Genomic DNA, 21,584 nt, shown 5'->3' on the forward strand with positions numbered 1-21,584 from the left:
CTAATTGTATTTTTTGTTCGGTTCAGTTGACTGCAATTGTAGAAGCAGACTCGGACAGAGCACAGATGAGCTAACTCTCCAATAATATGAGAATATTTGGTTGTTCATTCTATCTGTCTGGGCATTTTTGTTGTTTTTCTATGTAATTTAAATAAAAATATTTACAGATACATTTTTCATCAAAAGTGAAAAAGTAAAACAAAGAGAATAAATCTCCTCCCACCACTACCACTAATTAATTAAACTTAACCAATTGCTATTGCACTGGCAAACTCCTCATTGTGTCACAATGCTGCTATCCTGATTTTGTCTTTCTGACTTGTTTCATGTTGCGTCACTATCTTTATGTTCTATATTTTCCTCAGATTTTGTGTGATGGTTATGAATTCAAAAATAACCTGTCTCAATTCACCTGAGGTCAAATGTTTGACCTCTTCTATTATAACAATATATCCCACATTCAGATAGAATTATCTTGGCATGAGGTCATGCATAAATATTTTATATAAATAGTAAAGGAACAGAAAACTTCAAATATTCACCTTCCACAAAATCCACAATTTTAATTAAAATTATATTTATATGTACACTAGTGAGAGATTCATAATATGGTTTCTTGGACTCTTTAATAACGAACAAGTCGGAATAGCAAATACTTCAAAGCAATGAAAAGCATAGTGAAAACTGTGAGAATTAGAGATTACATGATTAAAATTATGGACATAAAACACGGTTCATTTGTTTTAAATTAAGTTCCAATTTGAAAGCCGTGTCCAGTCCCTAACAACATCTAAGGAAGAAACAAGACTACAACTATGGACCAGAAAACAAACTAATGAGTACACCTCCTCCTGGAAAGACTTCCTTCTGCCTCAGAAGCATTATGATACCAGTGGAAAACACTGAGCCGCCTTAGAGCAGGAATGAGGTGATCTAAGGTTGCTATGATTGAATTGGGCTAAAAATCTGATCCAACCATCTGTGAATAAGGTAGACTATATAATGCAGGATTGCCTTGTCTCCTTTTTAATACTCAACAAGTACAGTTTGAAGGACCTTGCAGTGTTCAATAACTATGTAAAAGACTATGTAAAAAAAAATATTGGAAACTGTCATATCTAAAGACATGAAAATGGGATTTTTTCTTTAAATCATGAAAATGTGATGAAATTTTGCTAATGTAATTTCATTACAACTTTAATTATGTTTAAACAAGGCATTTAGTGGAGATTTCGCGTGTTTCCTCCATATAAAAAAAGACTTAATATCAACTTTTTTTTGTGACAAATTACATATGTAGGTGATCATCCTTACAAAATTTCAAATTCATGTTTTAAAAGTTCTTAATTGACAAATTGCCTAACACACATAGAACTGGTGTAAGAAGGCCTCCTACTAAAAGCATGTGGACCAGATCTCATCCCGGCTGTGCTATTAAAAAAATGCTCTGCCGAGGTTGCTCCAGTTCTGTCCAAACTTTACAATAAATGCCTTAACGAATCTTGTTTTCCCGACTGCTGGAAAACCGCCTCTGTGGTACCAGTCTTCAAGAATTCTGGTGAAAGAACTGGCCCACTAAATTATCGCCCCATAAGCCTCCTCCCGCTTTTCACCAAAATATTTGAGTCCTTAGTTAATCAAGCCCTAGTCCAGCACCTTACAGCTGCTAAACTCCTGACTGACAAACAATATGGATTCAGGCAAGCCCGTTCAACAGCAGATATCTTAACTGTAGTTTCTGAACATATATACCGTTCGTTGGATAAAACAGGGGAGGGTAGAGCGGTGGCCCTCGATATATCTAAGGCTTTTGACAGGGTATGGCACGATGGTCTTCTAAGGAAAATTAGATCATATGGAATCACTGGAAGAATTCATAATGTAATTAAATCCTTCTTAAGTAATAGAAAAATCAAAGTTGTCCTCGATAGTCGTACATCCAAACAATACGATATAAATGCGGGAGTACCTCAGGGGTCTATCCTTGGACCTCTATTATTCCTGATATTCATAAACGACCTCCCTGATAAAATTGTTTTGGAGATGGGTATATTTGCCGATGACACCACTCTCTATAACAGATATGAAGGGAAAACAAATGAACACATATCCAAGGAAATGGCAGAAACACTAGAGGATGACCTCCAATCCGTAGTGGAATGGGGACAAAAATGGTTGGTCACATTCAATGCTGCTAAGACTAAGCTTATTTCCTTCAATAACTACAAGAAACCTTCTCTACCACCAATAGCAATGGCCAAGAACACATTACCTAAAAGTACTCCTCGGCCTAACGTTTACAGGGAATATGAACTGGAATAGATACATTGAGAGCATTGCCAAGGCTGCTGCAAGGAAGGTTGGCTCCCTCTACCGTGCTAGAAAACTACTTACGCCTGACAGTATCCTATACCTCTATAAGGCAACCATTCGCCCATGTATGGAGTACTGTTGTCACATCTGGGCTGGTGCATCTGCTTCTTGTCTCTCACTCCTGGACAGGGTTCAAAAGAGAGTCGCCAACCTGATAGGTCCTGAACTGTCATCTAGGCTTCAGCCTCTGTCCCATCGACGAGATGTTGCATCCCTCTGCCCGTTCTACAAATACTTCAATGGTGAATGCTCTGACGAACTGCAAACACTTGTACCTCCCCGACGTAACTACCCCCGACAAACCCGACAAGCTACTAAGTCTCATCCCTTTACAGTAGAGATCCCTAGGTGCAAGAAAGCCTTTTACTCCAATAGTTTCTTCCCCAGAACTGCGGGTCTTTGGAACTCCCTTCCGGGATTCTGCTTTCCCAACTGCAATGATATGCAGAAGTTCAAGTGTAATGTTAACAAACATCTTTCTACTCATCTCCCTTCATAATGACCCTGCTAATTAAGTCCCTGATAGTAGCCCCCTGCTTCAAAGTGGCACTGTGCCTTGTTTGGGGTGAAAATTGAATAAAAAAAAAATAAATAAATAAAAAAGTTTCTTCTCCAGAACTGCTAGACTCTGAACTCCCTTTCGGGATTCTGCTTTCCCAACTGTACTGACATGCAGAAGTTCAAGTGTAATGTGAACAGACATCTTGCTACTCATCTCCCTTCATAATGCCCCTGCAACTTATGTCCCTGATAGTAGCCCCTTACTTCAAAGATGCACTGTGCCTTATTTGAGGTGACAATTGAATAAAGAAAAAAAAAAAAGAACTTGAATGCCTACTAGACACTGTCCTTGAGTGTCTAAGGTCTCTCTGTTTAGGGTTTTATCAGGTCAACCTAGCTTGAAAATACTTCTCCCTGCAAATAAACCCTGACTAAATATTCAAAAGTACATAGCATTCGTAGCCCAAATAAGATCTTCTCAGTATGGCAAACCTACACTGGCTTTTACGAGGAATGGTACACTTTCTCCAAGTGATGTTAACTCAAGTAACATCACAAAGCTGGATACTCCACCAGACTAGATGAATTATTGTCATAGAATCCAGTAAGATAAAGAAATACTATAACATATTAACATGCTCATTTGGGCAGAAGAAAATTATGTTATCGACTTCTTTACATAACTCATAAGTTTGAGATGTAAAGGAAAACTGTAATGGAACATTCGAATATCTATGTCTTTCGTATAGAGATCAAGTGGTATGCCGAGAAATGGGGGCAACTTGATTTCTGAGAACTTGGATTGCAATAAAATGAAGCAAAAGGAGAAAAGCATACATATATACAAAAAAAAAAAACATAAAATTATCTCAAAAAGAACAGTTTTGCATCACTTTTAGATTTCCTAATGAAGATTAAAATCAAGTTATGATATTAAAGCTCATTCCAAAAATCATATTCTATCTAAAATATTTCAATTTTCAAATGAGAGTTTGTGTTCATATTATATCGTTTAAAATCTCTGAAAAATATTCCAAATAAACTGAATTTTGGAGAATTGATGTCTAATATTAAAATCTCACAAAAATCGAAAAAAATCTTAATTTTCACAAAGAGTGTTCAATGCTTTTTTTTAAATAAAAGTAAATTAAAGTATAGCCCACATTACACACATTTCTTTTAATTAATTGTTACATAATTAGCTGGACCTAACCAATTACTATTGCATTGGCAAACTCCTCATCGTGTCACAATGCTATTATCTTGACATTTTATCTTTTTGATTTGTTTCATGTTCTTCTGCAAGGATTATAAATAAAAAAATAACCTGCCCATTACTTAGTTCACCTGCTAGGCAGCCAGATTTGAAAATTCATAATGATTAGTTAATTAGTTTCATGTAAATCATATGCATAGAAGTGTAGATAGCCAATTTTATATGGGGCAATTATCTACAGACATGTGTTTCATCAGTGTAGCCGACTATAGTAGGGCTCAAACCTTTAACCCTATGGTTGGAGGTTCGAGCTCTAGTACAGTCAGCTATGCTAATTAGCTATGGTACGGTGAAACATATGTCCATAGAAAACTGTTTTATAAGTAAAATATATATTTATTTGTTTACGTTAAAAAATATGAGTGATCTTTTGGATCTAAAGGAAGACTAATTCCCTTATTGCCTAGGAGGATACACTCTATACTGAATTAAATTATCCTTAAAAAATTCAATATAATTTTATTTAGAGACATAGAATCGCAGTGTGATGAAAAAATACTTACTTTTAAATGAGCCTTGTAACTTTTCTCAGGAGATTTCTTTGGTGAGATTGTTTCTACAGTTTTTTCTGGAGTTCTTCCTAATGTAAATGCTTTAGGCGGTTCCAATGAAACCTTTTTTTCAGGGGTCCGTTCTAATGTAGCTGCACGTGGCTTTTGCTTTGGAGTTACCACATCTTCAGTTACTTTTCGTTGAGATACAGGTGAAGGAGTAGGCATTGGTATGGAATCAGATTCTTTCTTCTGAGATTTTATGTGGAGTTCTGGGGATGGAGGGTCAAATGTTTGGGAAATGGTCAAATTTGGTGTTGAAACAGAATTACGAAGAGAAGGCACTGTTGGATGGTCAACAGTCAGTGATAAATTTGACTGAGGAGGTGGAGTGGGTGCAGATGCCTTCTTACGTTTAGCCACTGGGACATACGAAAAACCACCCGTTAAAACTGTGACACCACCAGATAATGTTTCTATTACAAAATTCCCTTGCCCCACAGGACCAGGTAGGGTGGTACAATAGATCTGTTTTGGTGATTCATATTGTAGGGTCGACTTGCAACTGACATTACAAATAGTCAATGTAACAATGTCATTTTCATCTACTCCAAGATAATCACCAACAATGGTAATTCTTGTACCGCCAGTGGTGGGACCCTTATTCGGAGTAATGTATGTAATCTCTGGTTCAGTGCCAACACAATCTAAAGTAAAAGTGCTAAGGGTCTTCAGATGGGAAAGTCGAGGCTTCTCCTCAGGTTCTTCATCGTCAGAGTAATCACTTTTACTAAGACTAAACAAATCGTGCAAAGATCGAGAGATCTTCTTATTGAAAGTCGAAAACACATTTGATTTGCGATCCTTTTTAAAGAATTTCCGATGAAAAATAGGTGACCGGGAGAGCGTTACGAAAGGGTTTGTGTTTCGCCAACTGTTGCTTTTATTGCTCTTTGCAGAATCATCTTCAATATCACCAGGCGCGTGGAACTTGGAGACGTAACATTGGTAAATCAGATCTCCATGGGGTTTGGCATTTTTCTTATGTGGTTGCAAGGCTGTGCGTACCACTCGTCCTTTGCTGTTTCTTATGGAGGACAAAGGCACAACAACCTGCCCTAAAATATCCTCCTTTTCGGTTACATTGAAGAAGATATGGTCACAGGACGGGTTGACCTTACTGAAAGAGAAAATAAATGTAGTTAAATGGAAAGAATAGTTTGCATGTAATTATGTAAGGACTTATCAGATTTGCCGATTTCCAAAGAAGAAACATTAAAATATATAAGAGAAAGAAAATTAAAACTGTGAGTTGAAATTTACAATAAAAATTTATTGTTCAACTGAATACTCCAAAAAACAATTTGCAATGTCTTTATTCCATGAAGTTTCAAAGAATGCTATTCTTCTCAAAGGACAGAAATAAATCAGCAAATTATATGCAATGCTAGAATTTGCTGATTATGGCCTTAAGTGAAACTACAATTTGCTATAGTGATAAATTGTAAAGATGTATGTGTCCTTTAAAAACGAGTGAAAAAATGTACGAAATGTAAAAACTAATAAAAACAAACTGGGTGTAACATTTCAGCTTGCATGAAGATTTTTTCAAGGTAATCCGAAAGGCAAAAATAATTCTTTAGAGAGAATCAAATCCCAAATTAAATCCAATTGAATATAATTAGTCCGGTTGGAAAGTTTTCAATGCAGCTGAAATTATGGAAATTATTTTTTTTGGATAGGTCAGTAGTCCAAAGAGAGGTTAATCTCCAGTTGAGTGGATTCGAGAAATAAAATGGACAGAAAAACAACATACCATCTTCCACCGCTGGCTTGCAATATTAAAATTTTGTACCTCCCAAAGAATCATGAAATATATATATATATATATATATATATATATACAGGCGGTAAAAAGAAAGTCTGCACTTGTAATTTTTTCAAAACACTGCCAGCAGCCATCTGATTACACTAGTGGATCACCACACTCTTCAGTACATCCAAGTACATTTTGATGTGGTCTTTCAAGCCGATTTTGAAGATGTGAGGTGGCATGATGTGACTCTCACGTGAAACCACACCATATCCATAACCATGGCTGGAAACTTCATTGAACTCTGCCCTCAAGCATTGAATTATTCAGATTTGCATTTTGTGGGTGCTGGCAATGGTCCTGTTGTCATAACTTGGATTGGTAGAGAGAATGAGTCATACAGCGGTGCATCTCCAATCTCGTTCATTGAACATAGTGTCACTTTTAGACATAATAGAAGGCTCCTATCGCTCTTGGGATATGTACACAACTGGCCAACTAGTAGATGGTCTGCAATAAAAAAAAAAGAAAACCAGTTTTTATCAAATGGAAATGGAATCATGTTGTCTTTTCTAGGGCGACAATTTGATTGTTCCATTCTGTATATATAAGTAGACCTAGGAGTAATAGTACCTAAGGGACAACTCCACATTCCTCACAGCCCACAAATGGGACCTCATCACTGATAGTCTTTTAAGATCATACCCGGGAATACTTGGTGTCTAATGATTGCGGATCAAATTTAATACAAATCTAAAATATTTTAATTTTCAGATCATAGATTGAGTGTAAAAACTTATACAGAAAGACGCAAGTACATGAAACCGTCTATAAAGGTCAATGTTACTTTAAATGTATGCATTTGAAATAGTCATCCACATGTGCTGTTTCATGACTCATCAGTATGGCTAGAAATAGCAAGTGTTATAACCCTGATTTGACACGCGGATGTCATCTCATGACCAACAGTGTCATATATCGTACCATCTGAGCTAATGAATGCACTACTGAAATGGAAGACATAATTTCGATTAAATGGGTTTTTCATTTGTTTATAAACCATGTGATAATGGTAACCTAGCAAACGCAATTCTTTTTTATAGAAAAGTATTGCTTTATGCTAAGTAGAAAGTAGACAATTTTTAAAAAGTTTATCAGACAATATTTTAAAACCTCTTTTTACTATGCAGTCTTTAGTTATTCACAAGATGTTTTATCTCTGATGAGAAATATATTAGTTTGTATTATTTGGGTATAACGACTTCCGACTGATTATATAGATTAAACAATCTTATAATAATTTGTATTCTTTTTTGGTATGCACACACACACACATATATATATATTATTTTTAAAATGCAATTATCCATTGACACGTGTTTCGTCGTCTACGACTCATCAGAGTGGCAGCCACTCTGATTAGTTGTAGACGACGAAACACGTGTCAGTGGATAATTACATTTTAAAAATAATATATATATATATACCGCTCCCCATGTAGGGGTACCAAATTAGTTAAAAGGGAAAATCATTCCCAACTCGCATTTAGGTAAAAATGCACTTTCGTAAATAATTGAATTCATTCAAAACATATCGCTAAAACCAAAACAAAAAAACATCTATCTATCTATATATATATATATATATATATATATATATATATATATATATAATCGCCCGGCGTTGCCTGGTTGTAAAATACGCTTAAATATGATATTTTAACTCATGCAGATTTCATATTTATTATTATAGAGCCAATTCTCTATTGTACCCAATATATAGTAATGATTTCAAAAGTTAACAAAAAAACTATCTTGGATGCCATCAGCAAGAATTGAAACCAAAACCTGAAGTTCTTCAGCATTATTCATTACTATCTGAGCTATGTCTATATGTATCGTGTATGCATAGAAGTTTTATGTTTAGTCGACTTATAACTGACAAGTTCCAATTTTTATAATTTTGACCCCTTAGCAGCTATTTTTATCAGGTAAATCCAAATCGAATTTGTTTCATGGGTCCAAGTCCCCTATATCTAAAGTCGGTAAACCAAAAACTGACAGAGTAGTTTGGTAGAGATCATTCCACACACAGACAAACAAGGTCACACACAAATATATATATATATATATACACACACACACACACATACATATATAAGTTTATTTATGCTCTGTTTTAATTATCATTCCTGATCATATTAGATTTTTGCTCAATATTTTGGATACCATCCCTTGATATGATATCCCTGGAACAATAATTATATAGTTATTGCAATTATTTTTAATAATAATCTATAATATAAATCTCACCTGTCTGTTAAAATGCATGCATGTATGTATGTTTGTATGTCTACCTAAAACTTTCGACAGAGGCGACGGATTTTCACGAGACATGTATCATTTTGAAGCTCGACCCTTCGGATGGCATATCGAAAAATTGCCCAAAACATTAATTCCTTCACCATCAACTGGGCACTTTTCTACAGGGAGGGGTCCCTTTTTTGCCGATATTTTCGAAAGTCATCCGCACTTTTTAACTGTTTAGCCGACGTCACTTCTTTTTTTTTTTTTCACGTTCTTTTCCGTCTTTGTGCTATGGGTCTGAACCTGCCTGCCTGCTATCATTTTTTTTTTTTTGCTCAACACACTCCTCCAAACACCCGGGCAACCAGGCTGGTAATATATAAATGAATATACCAAGTTAATTAAAATCAATTGTAAAGATGTACATGTCCTTTAAAAACGAGTGAAAAAATATACGAAATGTAAAAACTAATAAAAACAAACTGGGCGTAACATTTCAGCTTGCATGAAGATTTTTTCAAGGTAATCCAAAAGGCAAAAATAATTCTTTAGAGAGAATCAAATCCCAAATTAAATCCAATTGAATATAATTAGTCCGGTTGGAAAGTTTTCAATGCAGCTGAAATTATGGAAATTATTTTTTTTGGATAGGTCAGTAGTCCAAAGAGAGGTTAATCTCCAGTTGAGTGGATTCGAGAAATAAAATGGACAGAAAAACAACATATCATCTTCCACCGCTGGCTTGCAATATTTAAATTTTGTACCTCCCAAAGAATCATGAAATATATATATATATATATATATATATATATATATATATACAGGCGGTAAAAAGAAAGTCTGCACTTGTAATTTTTTCAAAATACTGCCAGCGGCCATCTGATTACACTATGAACATTACAGCAGTAAAGAAAGAATGAGAAAATCAATGTTGTTGCTACAAAGAGCAAGCAAGTTGGAGTTATTTCCTATTCTGATTATAAATCCAAATGCAACAAGTGGTGCATAAAAGTGTTCAGTAAGAAAAATGAAGATAAAAAGAATTTAAAGAAAAAGATTTTTTCTCCATAAATTTTTGAATGCTTCAGCAAAAGCTTTCTTCCTACTTCATATAATGATCAGAAATCAACACACAAGATACCTTAATTAGGTTTCAAAAAGAATTGCATTAAAAGTAGATGCAATTAAGTATCAACTCTGCTGAACAATTCTATTCTCCTCCAGACATGCTTCTCTCAAATATCATTATTGCATTAATTTCCCACTTAAAATCTGATTAACGTCTCTTCATTCCTTCATTCAGCTGTGATGCTTTGAATACGAATCATGCGCTCTTCCATAAATGGTACTTTAAGCAACAGAAATTATTTTAAAGTTGGGAAATTAATTTTTGAAAATTATTTCGGTTCATCTACTCGTTTGTGACATATTTGTATTACAACATAGCGCAGATGCGTATACGTGTAGGCATGTGAAATAACGTCACCGGGAATGAAAAAAAAAAACTATAAAAACAAAGAATGATCTCTTGAGAGATGTGGATAGCGTTTATGATCATGTACGATGTGTAAAGGATGCTTGAGAAGATGATCACGTGTGAAACATCACAGTGGTAAAGAAAGAATGAGAAAATCAATGTTGTTGCTACAAAGAGCAAGCCAGTTGGAGTTATTTCCTATTCTTTGTCTTGGTTTCCTTTGCGACTGAAACTGGGACATGAGTTGGTTCCTGGACAATGTGACGGCATTAACAAATTATAATGTGTCATACAAAATATAAGCATATATAGTTATCGTATTTGTTGTGAGTAAAGAAATCAGATGGCAGACATCTTGTTTATTTACAGGAAGTAAGGTAACTGACTCTTTATTGTTTTAATCACAACTAATAATTTGTTGTGGTTGACAGTGTCTACCACCTGTGTCCAAATTTGTTTTTTTGTTATTTTTTATTTTGACATTTTCACCCCAAACAAAGCACAGTGCCAAAAGTGCTACTTTGATGTAGGGGGCTACTCAGGGACATACATTGGAGGGACACGATGTAGGGAGTTAAGCAGCAAGATGTCTGTTCACATTACATTTAAACTTCTGCATGTCAGTACAGTTGGGGAAGCAGGAACCCAGAAGGGAATTCCAAAGTCTAGCAGTTCTGGGGAAGAAACTATTAGAGTAGAAATCTTTCTTATATCTAGGGATCTCTAGTGTGTAGGAGTCGGACTTTGCTGTTTGTCGAGGGTATTTATATTGAGAGGGTACAAGGGCTTCACCATTAAAGTACTTATAAAACAGAGGGATGCAACATTTCATAGGTGGGACAGAAGTTGAAGCTTAGATGACAGTTCAGGACCTATCAGGTTGGCAACTCTTTTTTGAACCCTGTCCAGAAGTGAGAAACTAGTAGCAGACGCACCAGCCTAAATGTAACATCAATACTCCATACATGGGCGAATGGTGGCCTTATAGAGGTTGAAGAAACTTTCCGGCATAATTAACTTTCTAGCACAGTAGAGAGAGCACAGCTTCTTTGCAGTAGCCTCGGCAATACCCTCAACATATTTGTTCCAAATCATGTTCCCTGTGAACGTTAAGCCGAGGAGTTTGAAAGAAGTACTTTCAGGTAATGTATCTTTAGCCATAGCTATTGGTGGTTGAGAAGGTTTCTTGCAATTATTGAAGAAAACAAGCTTAGTCTTGACAGTATTGTAAGTAACCATCCATTTTTGTCCCCCATTCCACTACATATTGGAGGTCTTCCTCTAGTGTTTCTACCATTTCCTTAGATATGTGTTCATTCGTTTTCCCCTCGTGCCTGTTATAGAGCATGGTGTCATCGGCAAAAATACCCATCTCAGAGACAATTTTATCAGGCAGGTAATTTATGAATATTAGGAATAATAAAGGTCCTAGGATTGGCCCCTGAGGTACACCCACATTTATATCATAATGTTTAGATGTATGACCATCGAAGACAATCTGGATTCTTCTTTTATTTAAGAAGGATTTAATTATGTTGTGTTTATCCAGTGATACCATATAATCTGATTTTCCTGAGAAGACCATTGTGCCAAACCCTGTCAAAATCTTAGATATATCTAGTATATATCTTCCCCTCCCTCCCCTGCTTTGTCCACCAGGTATTTGAAATTATTATAATATATATATTATATAACAAAAAGCTTAACAGAAAACAACCTAACCTAATTTCCAACAGTAAGTGGTGCTCCATTGGACGTCCAGAACTTATTCAAAATCTCACAAACCGCTCACTATCAAATACCAGAACAGAAGTTCTTGGCTTTGGTTTAAAATTCATGATGGGGATCTATCCTAAAATAACAACAAATATGATCGCCCAGAACTATTAACTTGAAGACACCGATTTTATGAAAGGTTTTATCCAGATTATTATATCCACGACCACAAACACAAACCATGGATACCATCTTATCAAAACGATATATAAATGCATTATTACACATAACGACCATAAGATTATTATTTCCCATGCAGACAAAGGTGGAGGCATTATAATTATGGAAATGACAGAATACAAAGATAAAATATTTCAACTCCTGCAATATATATATATATATATATATATATATATATATATATATATATATATATATATAATATGCAGTAATAAGTAGAGTTGTCTAGTGATAGGTAGTATAATTGCACATCTGAACACAAGAATAGGTTTAAGTACCCCAAAATTCATACTAGAATTATTCCACAAATGGCATAACAGATAAAGTACTAGGTAAAATTCAATTGTAAGTGAGACTCTTCAGGAGATTGAAGGTTCAGTCCTCAGTGCAAACGATAGGAAGAATATAATTGTGAATTACTTAAAACTCCTACCTGGTCATGGCTGACTGAATAAGAGCATGATACTTTGTGGATTCTCAAGTTTCACAAAACACACCTTAAGTTTCACAAAACACACCTTAAGTTTCACAAAAGACACCTGTAGTTTCACAAAAGACACAAAGATGAGAACAGTAATCCAAATAATCCAAATTATCAATCCTCATCTAAATAAATTAAGATACACAAAATATAACTTTCCATTCTTTCTCCGATATGCTTGTTCCCTCAACCATGACCGTGTAGAAGTCCTAAGCAATTCACAATTGTACTTTGAGTGTTGATTGAATCTTCAACCTCCAAAAGAGTGTAACTTGCAACTGAATTCTAGCAAGTACTTTATCCGTTATGCCATGTGTCCTTGAGGTACATTGTGCAAATAGCACTCAAGATAATAACAGTAGTCCGAATAATCCAAATAATATGAATCTGAGATGTTTTGAGGTTTTCAAAAAGTTGAAATTAATGATTAAAACAAAATCTTTACAAAAAAATCTCATCTACCTGTTTAAATGTATGTATGTATGCATGTATGTATGAATGCCTAAAACTTTCGACAGAGGCGACAGATTTTAACAAGATCATTATCATTTTTAAGCTTGACCCTTCGGACGACAAATATAAAAAAATTGGCTAAAAACATTAATTCTTTCACTCTCAACTGGGCACTTTCCTACAAGGAGCGATTGCTTTTTTCACCGATATTTTCGAAAGTCATCCCCTCTCTTCGATTGACTGACCTTAATTTAAACCTTTGCCACTTCCGGTTTGGCGATGGACACAATGACAAAGATGTTTTTTTCTTCACGTTCTTGTCCTTCTTTGCAATACTGCTCGTCTACTACCACGTTTTTTTTTTTTTTTTGCTTAACACACACCTCTAAACACTCGGGCAATGCCGGGCACTCAGGCTAGTAAGAAATAAATGCAAAAATAATACGTAAAATTATTCAGCATAAAATTGTCGAAATCTTCATTTCAGGTTTTACTGCTTTTATTGAGTTGAACTGAAGAGGAAGTTTTTGCTTTATTTTTTCAAAGAATACTTTTCTGTCACAATTTAAAATTTTATTTTTCACTTTGAGAATATTTTCTTCAATTAATTTCTTTTCGTTTCGTTTAGAAAATATTTTTACAAAATTTTGTTGAAACCTTCTGGCCTGATTTCAGAAAATTGGAAAATTTTACATGAATTATTTTAGTGATTGGTTTGTTCTATTACTCAACTTACGAATTTATTCATTTTATTAAAAAATCTGCAAATTCCATCTCTGGATAAATTACATTAAAAATATATCTTTTAAACATTCATTACCTGTAGATTTCTTTCTCTATTTCATGTTTAACTAGCAAGGAGACCCAACATTGCCTGGAATTAAATGAGGATCAACAAATGTTTCACCTTCGCATATTTTATCATCAAAATCAGTGAAATTGCCCACTTTTCAATCAAATTAATTGACTGCTCTAGTTTGGAACTCGCTGCGGTGCACCATGAGGAAACTTCACATGCCTCCCTGCAATGCCTTAGTCCACAATACATTATAGTCTACACTGCTTTGAAGAGAACCTACTGCTAATTTTATAAAATTATTTTTATATAATGGCTTAAATTAAAGTTTAAAATGAAAAAGTCAAGTATTATAGTTTAATTGTGCTCTCAACAAACATTCATTTTGAATGCACCCCTGTCATATCAAAGAACCTATTATTGATTTTATATGCCTGGCCTTACTGCTTGTGCAGTGATAATGGCTTGAGTAAGCTTAAAATGAAAAAGTCAAGTATCATGGTTCAATTGTACTCTAAACAGAAACATTCATTTCGAACGCACCCCTGTCATATCAAAGAATCTACTGTTGGTTTTATATGCCAGGCGTTTCTGCTTGTGCGGTAATAAAACTTCTCAAATGCACTCGTGATTTTAGGCTGTATAAGGTGTTAAGTTTAGTCAAAATCACCTATTCCTTGGATTTTTTCGATTATTGATTATCAATACTTGTTGTAGACATTCCAATACAAAACCTGTCTAAGAACACTGCCAGACACATAAAACTGCATGAAATTTCCAAAAAATGGGCTGAGCCATTTAGGAGTTCATAAGGAACGAACACACACACAAAGTTCCTTGTATATAATAGTAGAGATATACTTGTAATTAGTTTTCATTTTATATAACATTAAATAGAGTTTTCTTTTTCTCAGAAAGATTATTTAATTATTTCATTCTAATACTCTTTGATTTGTATTATTTGGATTCTCCAGACTACTGTTCTCATCTTGAGTGTTATTTTCATGTTTTATTCAATGTAACCTTTGACCTTCTTCAGATGTATCTTGTTGAACCTAAGAATATTTCTGTTGAACTCAGGAATCTGCACATAATTTTGAACGGAACCTTTTATTTAATCAACGGAAGTAGCATGTTCTCATCCTGTCAGCCATGACTGGGTAGAAGTCCTAAGTAATTTGCAATTATATTTGGAATGCCGTCTGAGCTGAGGATTAAACTTTCAACCTCAAAAAGTGTAACTTTTGCGCAAGGGCGCGTAGCATAGTTGATAAAGAATTTTTCAAAATTCAGTTGTAAATTTTGAAACATGGAAATAATTCATATTATTTAGTAAAAGCAAAAGAAAAAATACCTATTATTTAAACATCTTTTTTCACATTGTTTCAGAAAATGACTGTCACCATGTCGAAAACAAAAACAACTTACATAACGGATTCTTCATTCCATTCTGGATTGCCTCCAGGATTTTTTACGATGGATGTTCGATATTTCTTTGATCCAAAACCAAATATCACAGAATATTTATGTCGGCCTGAAAAATATAAAAAAATATAAGAAAAATATAAGGAAAAATATAAAAAAATATAAAAAAATATAAGGAAAAATATAAGAAAAATATAAGGAAAAATATAAAAAAATATAAGGAAAAATATAAGAAAAATATAAGGAAAAATATAAGAAAAATATAAGGAAAAATATAAAAAAATATAAGAAAAATATAAGGAAAAATATAAAGAAAAATATAAGGAAAAATATAAGAAAAATATAAAAAAATATAAGGAAAAATATAAAAAAAATATAAGAAAAATATAAGGAAAAATATAAAAAAATATAAAAAAATATAAGAAAAATATAAAAAAATATAAGAAAAATATAAGGAAAAATATAAAAAAATATAAGGAAAAATATAAAGAAAAATATAAGGAAAAATATAAGAAAAATATAAGGAAAAATATAAGGAAAAATATAAGGAAAAATATAAGAAAAATATAAGAAAAATATAAGGAAAAATATAAGGAAAAATATAAGGAAAAATATAAGAAAAATATAAGAAAAATATAAGGAAAAATATAAGGAAAAATATAAGGAAAAATATAAGAAAAATATAAAAAAATATAAGAAAAATATAAAAAAATATAAGGAAAATATATCAAAAACTTCATTTCCTTGTGATTACATCTTTTAAGGGGGTTATAGGTTTATATGGCATAATGAGTTGAATATTCACTAATATGCCAGGAGACTGGGGTTCAATTCTTGGCCAAATCATATTAAAAACTTAAAAATGATGCTTGATTACCACTTGTTTAATATAGAGAAAATCAAGAGTAAGTGGAGCAATCCAGGTAAAAAGATTGGCACACACCACTACGTCTAGTATAATAACCAATGAAAAGAGGGCCTTCGGGTCAATTTACTTTATTTTTTTGAGTCATATTTTCCCTGACATCTGGCTATCTATCAGCAAAATTTGAATCTTTACAAAAATGTTATATATTTTATTTTTATATCAGTTTGTATATATAAGAATTTTTTAAATATATTTTCCCATTGCAAGATGGGCCACTTATACAATTTGACAGTTATGACTAGAAAAAAAAAATTTGGACATAAAAAAAATAAATTATGGTAATCCACATAAAACAATATTTGGAATTCCAAGATTTCTCTGGTTCAAATCTCTGGTGTATTTGTTGATCTTGAGAGAAACTTAAAAAAAAAAAAAAAGTAACATGATACCCTGATACCACCCAATGAGAATATCTTGTCTAATTTGGTTTCAAGTTAAAATGCATGCAGATCTGAAGTGTAGCACAAGCTTTCCCATTACCAGATGGACATGATTGTAGACACTAAAAATATTAATAAAAAAGGAGTTGCATATATTTAAGTGCAAAATTTGGACTGGCACATCTAGCATTAGTCTCTCATTCTTAGATAAAATCTAAAAAAAGAATCTTGAATCTAATAGGTTTTGCACTATCAACCAAGCTCCAAACTCTGTCCCATTACATGTGTTTTACAAGCACTTTAATGAAATGTACTCTGATAAACTAAAAGCAGTTGTGCTTCCTCTATGTACATACTTCCAACTAACTTGACGAACAGCAAAATCTTTTGTTGCTGAGATTTTTAGATGCCGGAAAGCCTTCTACTCTATTAGTTTATTCGCCCAAACTGCAAGATATTGGAATTCTTCCCTGACTGTACCAACCTGAAGATGTTTAAATGTAATGTGAACAGACATCTCGTTGCTCAACTCTCCTGTTAGACACGGTCCTAAATAAAAATAATAGTCTCTAACATTCCAAGTGGCAATATGCTTTGTTTGGTGTGAAAAAGCGTAAAAAAAAATTAAAAAATTAAAATTGGCTTCGAATTCAAATGAAACAAATAAAAGAAAATATATAGTTTTAATATATTATATTATCATATATATATATATATATATATATATATATATATAACTACTTCATTTATTCACATAAATTTAATATACGAAAGTATAGATTTATGCGTAAACTTTAAGTATTTACTTCAAAAGTGCTCAATACGTAGGTAGAGCTAGTTAGTAAATTATAAAATATATATGGCGATTAAGCTACACTGAATATTCTGCGTTTCATCCAACTATAGGATTCGTCAGGCTTAGGCGCATAAGCCTGACGAATCCTATAGTTGGATGAAACGCAGAATATTCAGTGTAGCTTAATCGCCATATATATTTTATAAATTACTATATATATATATTATATATATATATTATTATATTATCATATATTCTATATTGATATATTATTATTATATTATCATATATTCTATATTGATATATTATTATTATATTGATATATTATTATGATATTATCATATTATATATTAAAATATTATCATTATATTGTCATATATTATATATTAAAATATTATTAGTACATTATCATATATATTAAAATATTAATATATTATCATATATATTAAGATATTATTAATATATTATCATGTATTATATATTAAAATATCATGATATTATCACATATTATATATTAAAATATTATCATATATATTAAAATATTATAATTATATTATATATATTAAAATATTATTATTCTATTATCATATATTATTCAGTGCCACTTCAGTATGGCCAGTAATTCCTCTACATATGCCCATGGAAGTCCAGCAGAGAAACTGGCCAACTGTACTGAGTGGTTTATAAAAGAATTTTTTTTTTATAATAGTCCAGGTGTTCAAAAATGCAACTCATGATTCTTAAAACGTTTGAATGATCAGGAGAGGATTATAACTGCTGACCAAGATCAAGTCTTGATGACCAATGCTTTTAAGAGGAGTGGTCTCAGCAATGATGACAAATGCAAGTTCTGTCACACAGAAGTAGTGAGTATTAGTCACCGGACATCCAGCCAGAAGGTTCTGCTGAGGGACAGCTACTATACAATGCAACAATATGATACAATGGAGTGCGTAAATATCTCCATTGAACCATCTGTAAAAAATTTTATATCAAATGCAGCAGTAGGTCTTCGGAACATGTTTACCAAAATGAACAGTTGGAAATAAGTCATACACCATCCACTATGACTATGCAATTCCTGTAACTATGTACCTAAAAAACGGAGTTATTAAACTTGATGTAGTAATATGAGACAAGAAGGAGAAAGAAGCAACCTTAGTAGAAGTTAGTGTCCCTAATGATACTCGGTAAAACAGATCCATCCATCCATAGCCTTGAGCTCCTGGAAGGGCAAAGGCCATCCACAACTTTGTAGATGCTTTTGTAGCGAGGAATTCTTTTTTGGGGGTGAGGGCGCTGGCCCCATGTACTTTCCCAGAAGGTACATACAGTGCCTAGCCTTCCAAATATGGTCACCTATCTGGTACTTGCCAGGCTCAACGTTGCTTAACTTCAGTGATCTGGCGAGAACCAGTGTGTCAACAGGATTGCGCCATACATCAGTTAAACAGAGTTGAGAGGGAAAAGATAATGAAATAACAAGCTCTTATGTACGACATAAAAAGAAACTGGAATCATAGGAAGATCTCCATCATGCCAGTAATTATAGGAACAACCAGACTCATGAAAGAGAATTTCAAAAACTACTTGGCAAATATACCTGGTACACCAAGTGCAAGAGAGATACAAAAAATGGCACTTGAAGAAACAGTTAAAATCTTAAAACTATCTCTTAATTGGAGGTGAATGTCTGTCATTCGGTAGTATGCCCCATACTCGGCTAGAACAAAATTGTTTTGAGGCCTTCATTCAGTCTCGAAAGACAAAGGATACTCCCTGTAGGGGCAGCTTGCATGTAATTGTAAGACAAGGGTTGCGCAATCCCTAACCCTAACTCTCCTGAATCGTACTATTTGGGTCCAGTGGCAAGGAGACGTCCAGGATGACTGGAAACAATGACGAGATAAGCGGAGAGCACATACAGCACCTGAAAGTCCCAAATGGTCACCCATTTAGTACTGACCAGGTTCAAACATTGCTTAACTTCGGTGATCCAGCAGGAACCAGTGTGTCAACGCGATTTTGCCGTTGTTCGAACAGGTTTCTCTCCTCACATACACACACCCACATGTACGCATGCACATATGCACAGACACATACATATATTCATGTTCACGTATATACACTCACATTCATGTGCATACACACACATGCTAACGTACGCACATGTACGCACACATGGGAAACGTCACTTTCCCTGAAAGGAAATCCAAACACGTGCAGTCAGAACACTGACCCCAGTATAAAAGTCAACAACACCATTCAACAACCTCTTTCTTCCCTTTTGCTTTGGTTCATCAACCAAACAAGTTCGCGTCCACAGCTCTTGGCTTGAAGACTCTTCCACGTGTATGAGTACTACCATGTACACGCGGCTTTACTAAGGTCGACCTCCTTTCTCTTTCTTTTTCTACATGCTGGAATGCCATTTCTTGTTCCTCTACTCCATTCCTTTTTTTCCACGCACGTAGTCGTCAATGACTGAATGAACATATGTTCCACCTAAACCCCTTATTTCCGACAGAAAATAAACGACATGTTTATTTTATTCAGCAATTGAGTTTTGTTTCCTTCTTTCAATTCATTTCATTATTTTCTTTTGTAGCGAGTTAGGATTATTATATCCTGGTCCGCAACACCGTATAACAAAATTAAAAGAAAAAAAAAATGTAATCAGGCATCCTAAGAGATTTAGGCCATGTTCTTTAAAGTGTTAATATAAAAAAAAAAAACAACAATGGTTGCTCACCTGGTTTTTTACCCCGTAATCCTTTGGCACTGTGGACTGAAAAAAAAAAAATAAATAAATAAACGATTTTGTTTATTCAACTCGTCATGAGAAATTTTTTTTTTCATATCAGTTTCAATGGAAGCCACAAATATCATGTGTAGACTCATTTATGAATTGTGGCTTTTTGAGAACAGGGAGTGGTTGCTAATAACATGCAATTCAAACTTGGTTTAATAGCGTTTTATTAGATTAATAATAATAATTGCATTCATTCAATTAAGCATAATAATGATTTAATAATTTAGTAATAATAATTTAATAAGAAAAGTTACATTAATTTAATTAAATATTATAAACAACTTAATTTTTTTATTTGCTTTGAATAAACATCATCTGTTATTCATAATTTATTTACAGAGGGCAACACTAAAAATTGAATAGGTTTGCATCAAAAAACATAAAAAGTATTTCATAATTTAAAGATTAACGTTTCATTGATTTTATAATAAAAATTCGATTAGAATGAAACAAGCCGAGCATGCGGGGTCCCCCTCCATGAGTGAAAAATTTACTTTCACCATGGCTAATGTTTGCGCAAAATTTCAAAAAAGTGCAAACAAACGAACAGATGAATGGGAGTGACTTATTAGGTTAAATTCCCTCATTTGTCAAAAATCATTTTATTATTTGCATTATTCAAACTACTTGAATGTGATTTTCATAACTTTTTTTTTACTGATGTAACTTTCAACTTTTTTTTAGGTGCATCTTGATGAATTCAGGAATTATTTGGTTGAACTCGGGAATCTTTTGGTTGAACTCGGGAATCTTTTGGTTGAACTCGGGAATCTTTTGGTTGAACTCGGGAATCTTTTGGTTGAACTCGAGAATCTGCATAGAATCTCGAATAGACCCTTGTGGTCTGGAACAACCAGTAGCATAATAGGCAAGATACTAGGTAAAATTTAAAGGTTAAATCCTCAGTATGGGCAATAATGAAAATACAGTTGTGAATTACTTAAGACTTCTACTTGGTTATGGCTGACAGAACGAGAACATGCTACGCTCATGGATTAAATAAAGAGTTCTGTTCGAGATTCCATGCAGATTCCTAAGAACAACAGAAAGATTCCAGAGTTTGATAAGATACACCTGAAGAAGGTCGGAGGTTGTATCAGTCAAAACATGGAAATCTCACTTAGGAAAAGAACAGTAGACCAAATTAATCCAAATAATAGGAATTACCAATCCTCATCTCAAAAATTCAAAAACAAAAATCATTTTAATAATAAGTTCCATGATTTGTTCAACACGTGCCAACAGGTAAAACAGACGTTAAACCGATGATGATGATGATGATGATGATGATGATTCAAGTAGCCAACATCTTCAAATATT

General features: G+C 33.5%; 1 protein-coding gene across 5 annotated transcripts in view; it reads right to left on the reverse strand.

Annotated features, from left to right (window-relative positions):
- LOC145266936 (uncharacterized) overlaps positions 1-21,584 on the reverse strand; it is a 268,235-nt gene that overhangs the window by 63,473 nt on the left and 183,178 nt on the right. For all 5 annotated transcript variants that reach the window (XM_080122778.1, XM_080122762.1, XM_080122768.1 and 2 more), the window contains 3 exons: positions 20,205-20,240; positions 15,352-15,457; positions 4,654-5,821 (listed from right to left, as the gene is read on the reverse strand). In XM_080122778.1, the coding sequence (XP_079978904.1) occupies positions 4,654-5,821; positions 15,352-15,457; positions 20,205-20,240 (1,310 nt within the window). The remainder of the gene's footprint in view (positions 1-4,653; positions 5,822-15,351; positions 15,458-20,204; positions 20,241-21,584) is intronic.

Source organism: Euprymna scolopes, chromosome 4, assembly GCF_053919585.1.
Source record: "Euprymna scolopes isolate OS-2025 chromosome 4, ASM5391958v1, whole genome shotgun sequence".
NCBI classification, from domain to species: Eukaryota; Metazoa; Mollusca; class Cephalopoda; order Sepiida; family Sepiolidae; genus Euprymna; species Euprymna scolopes.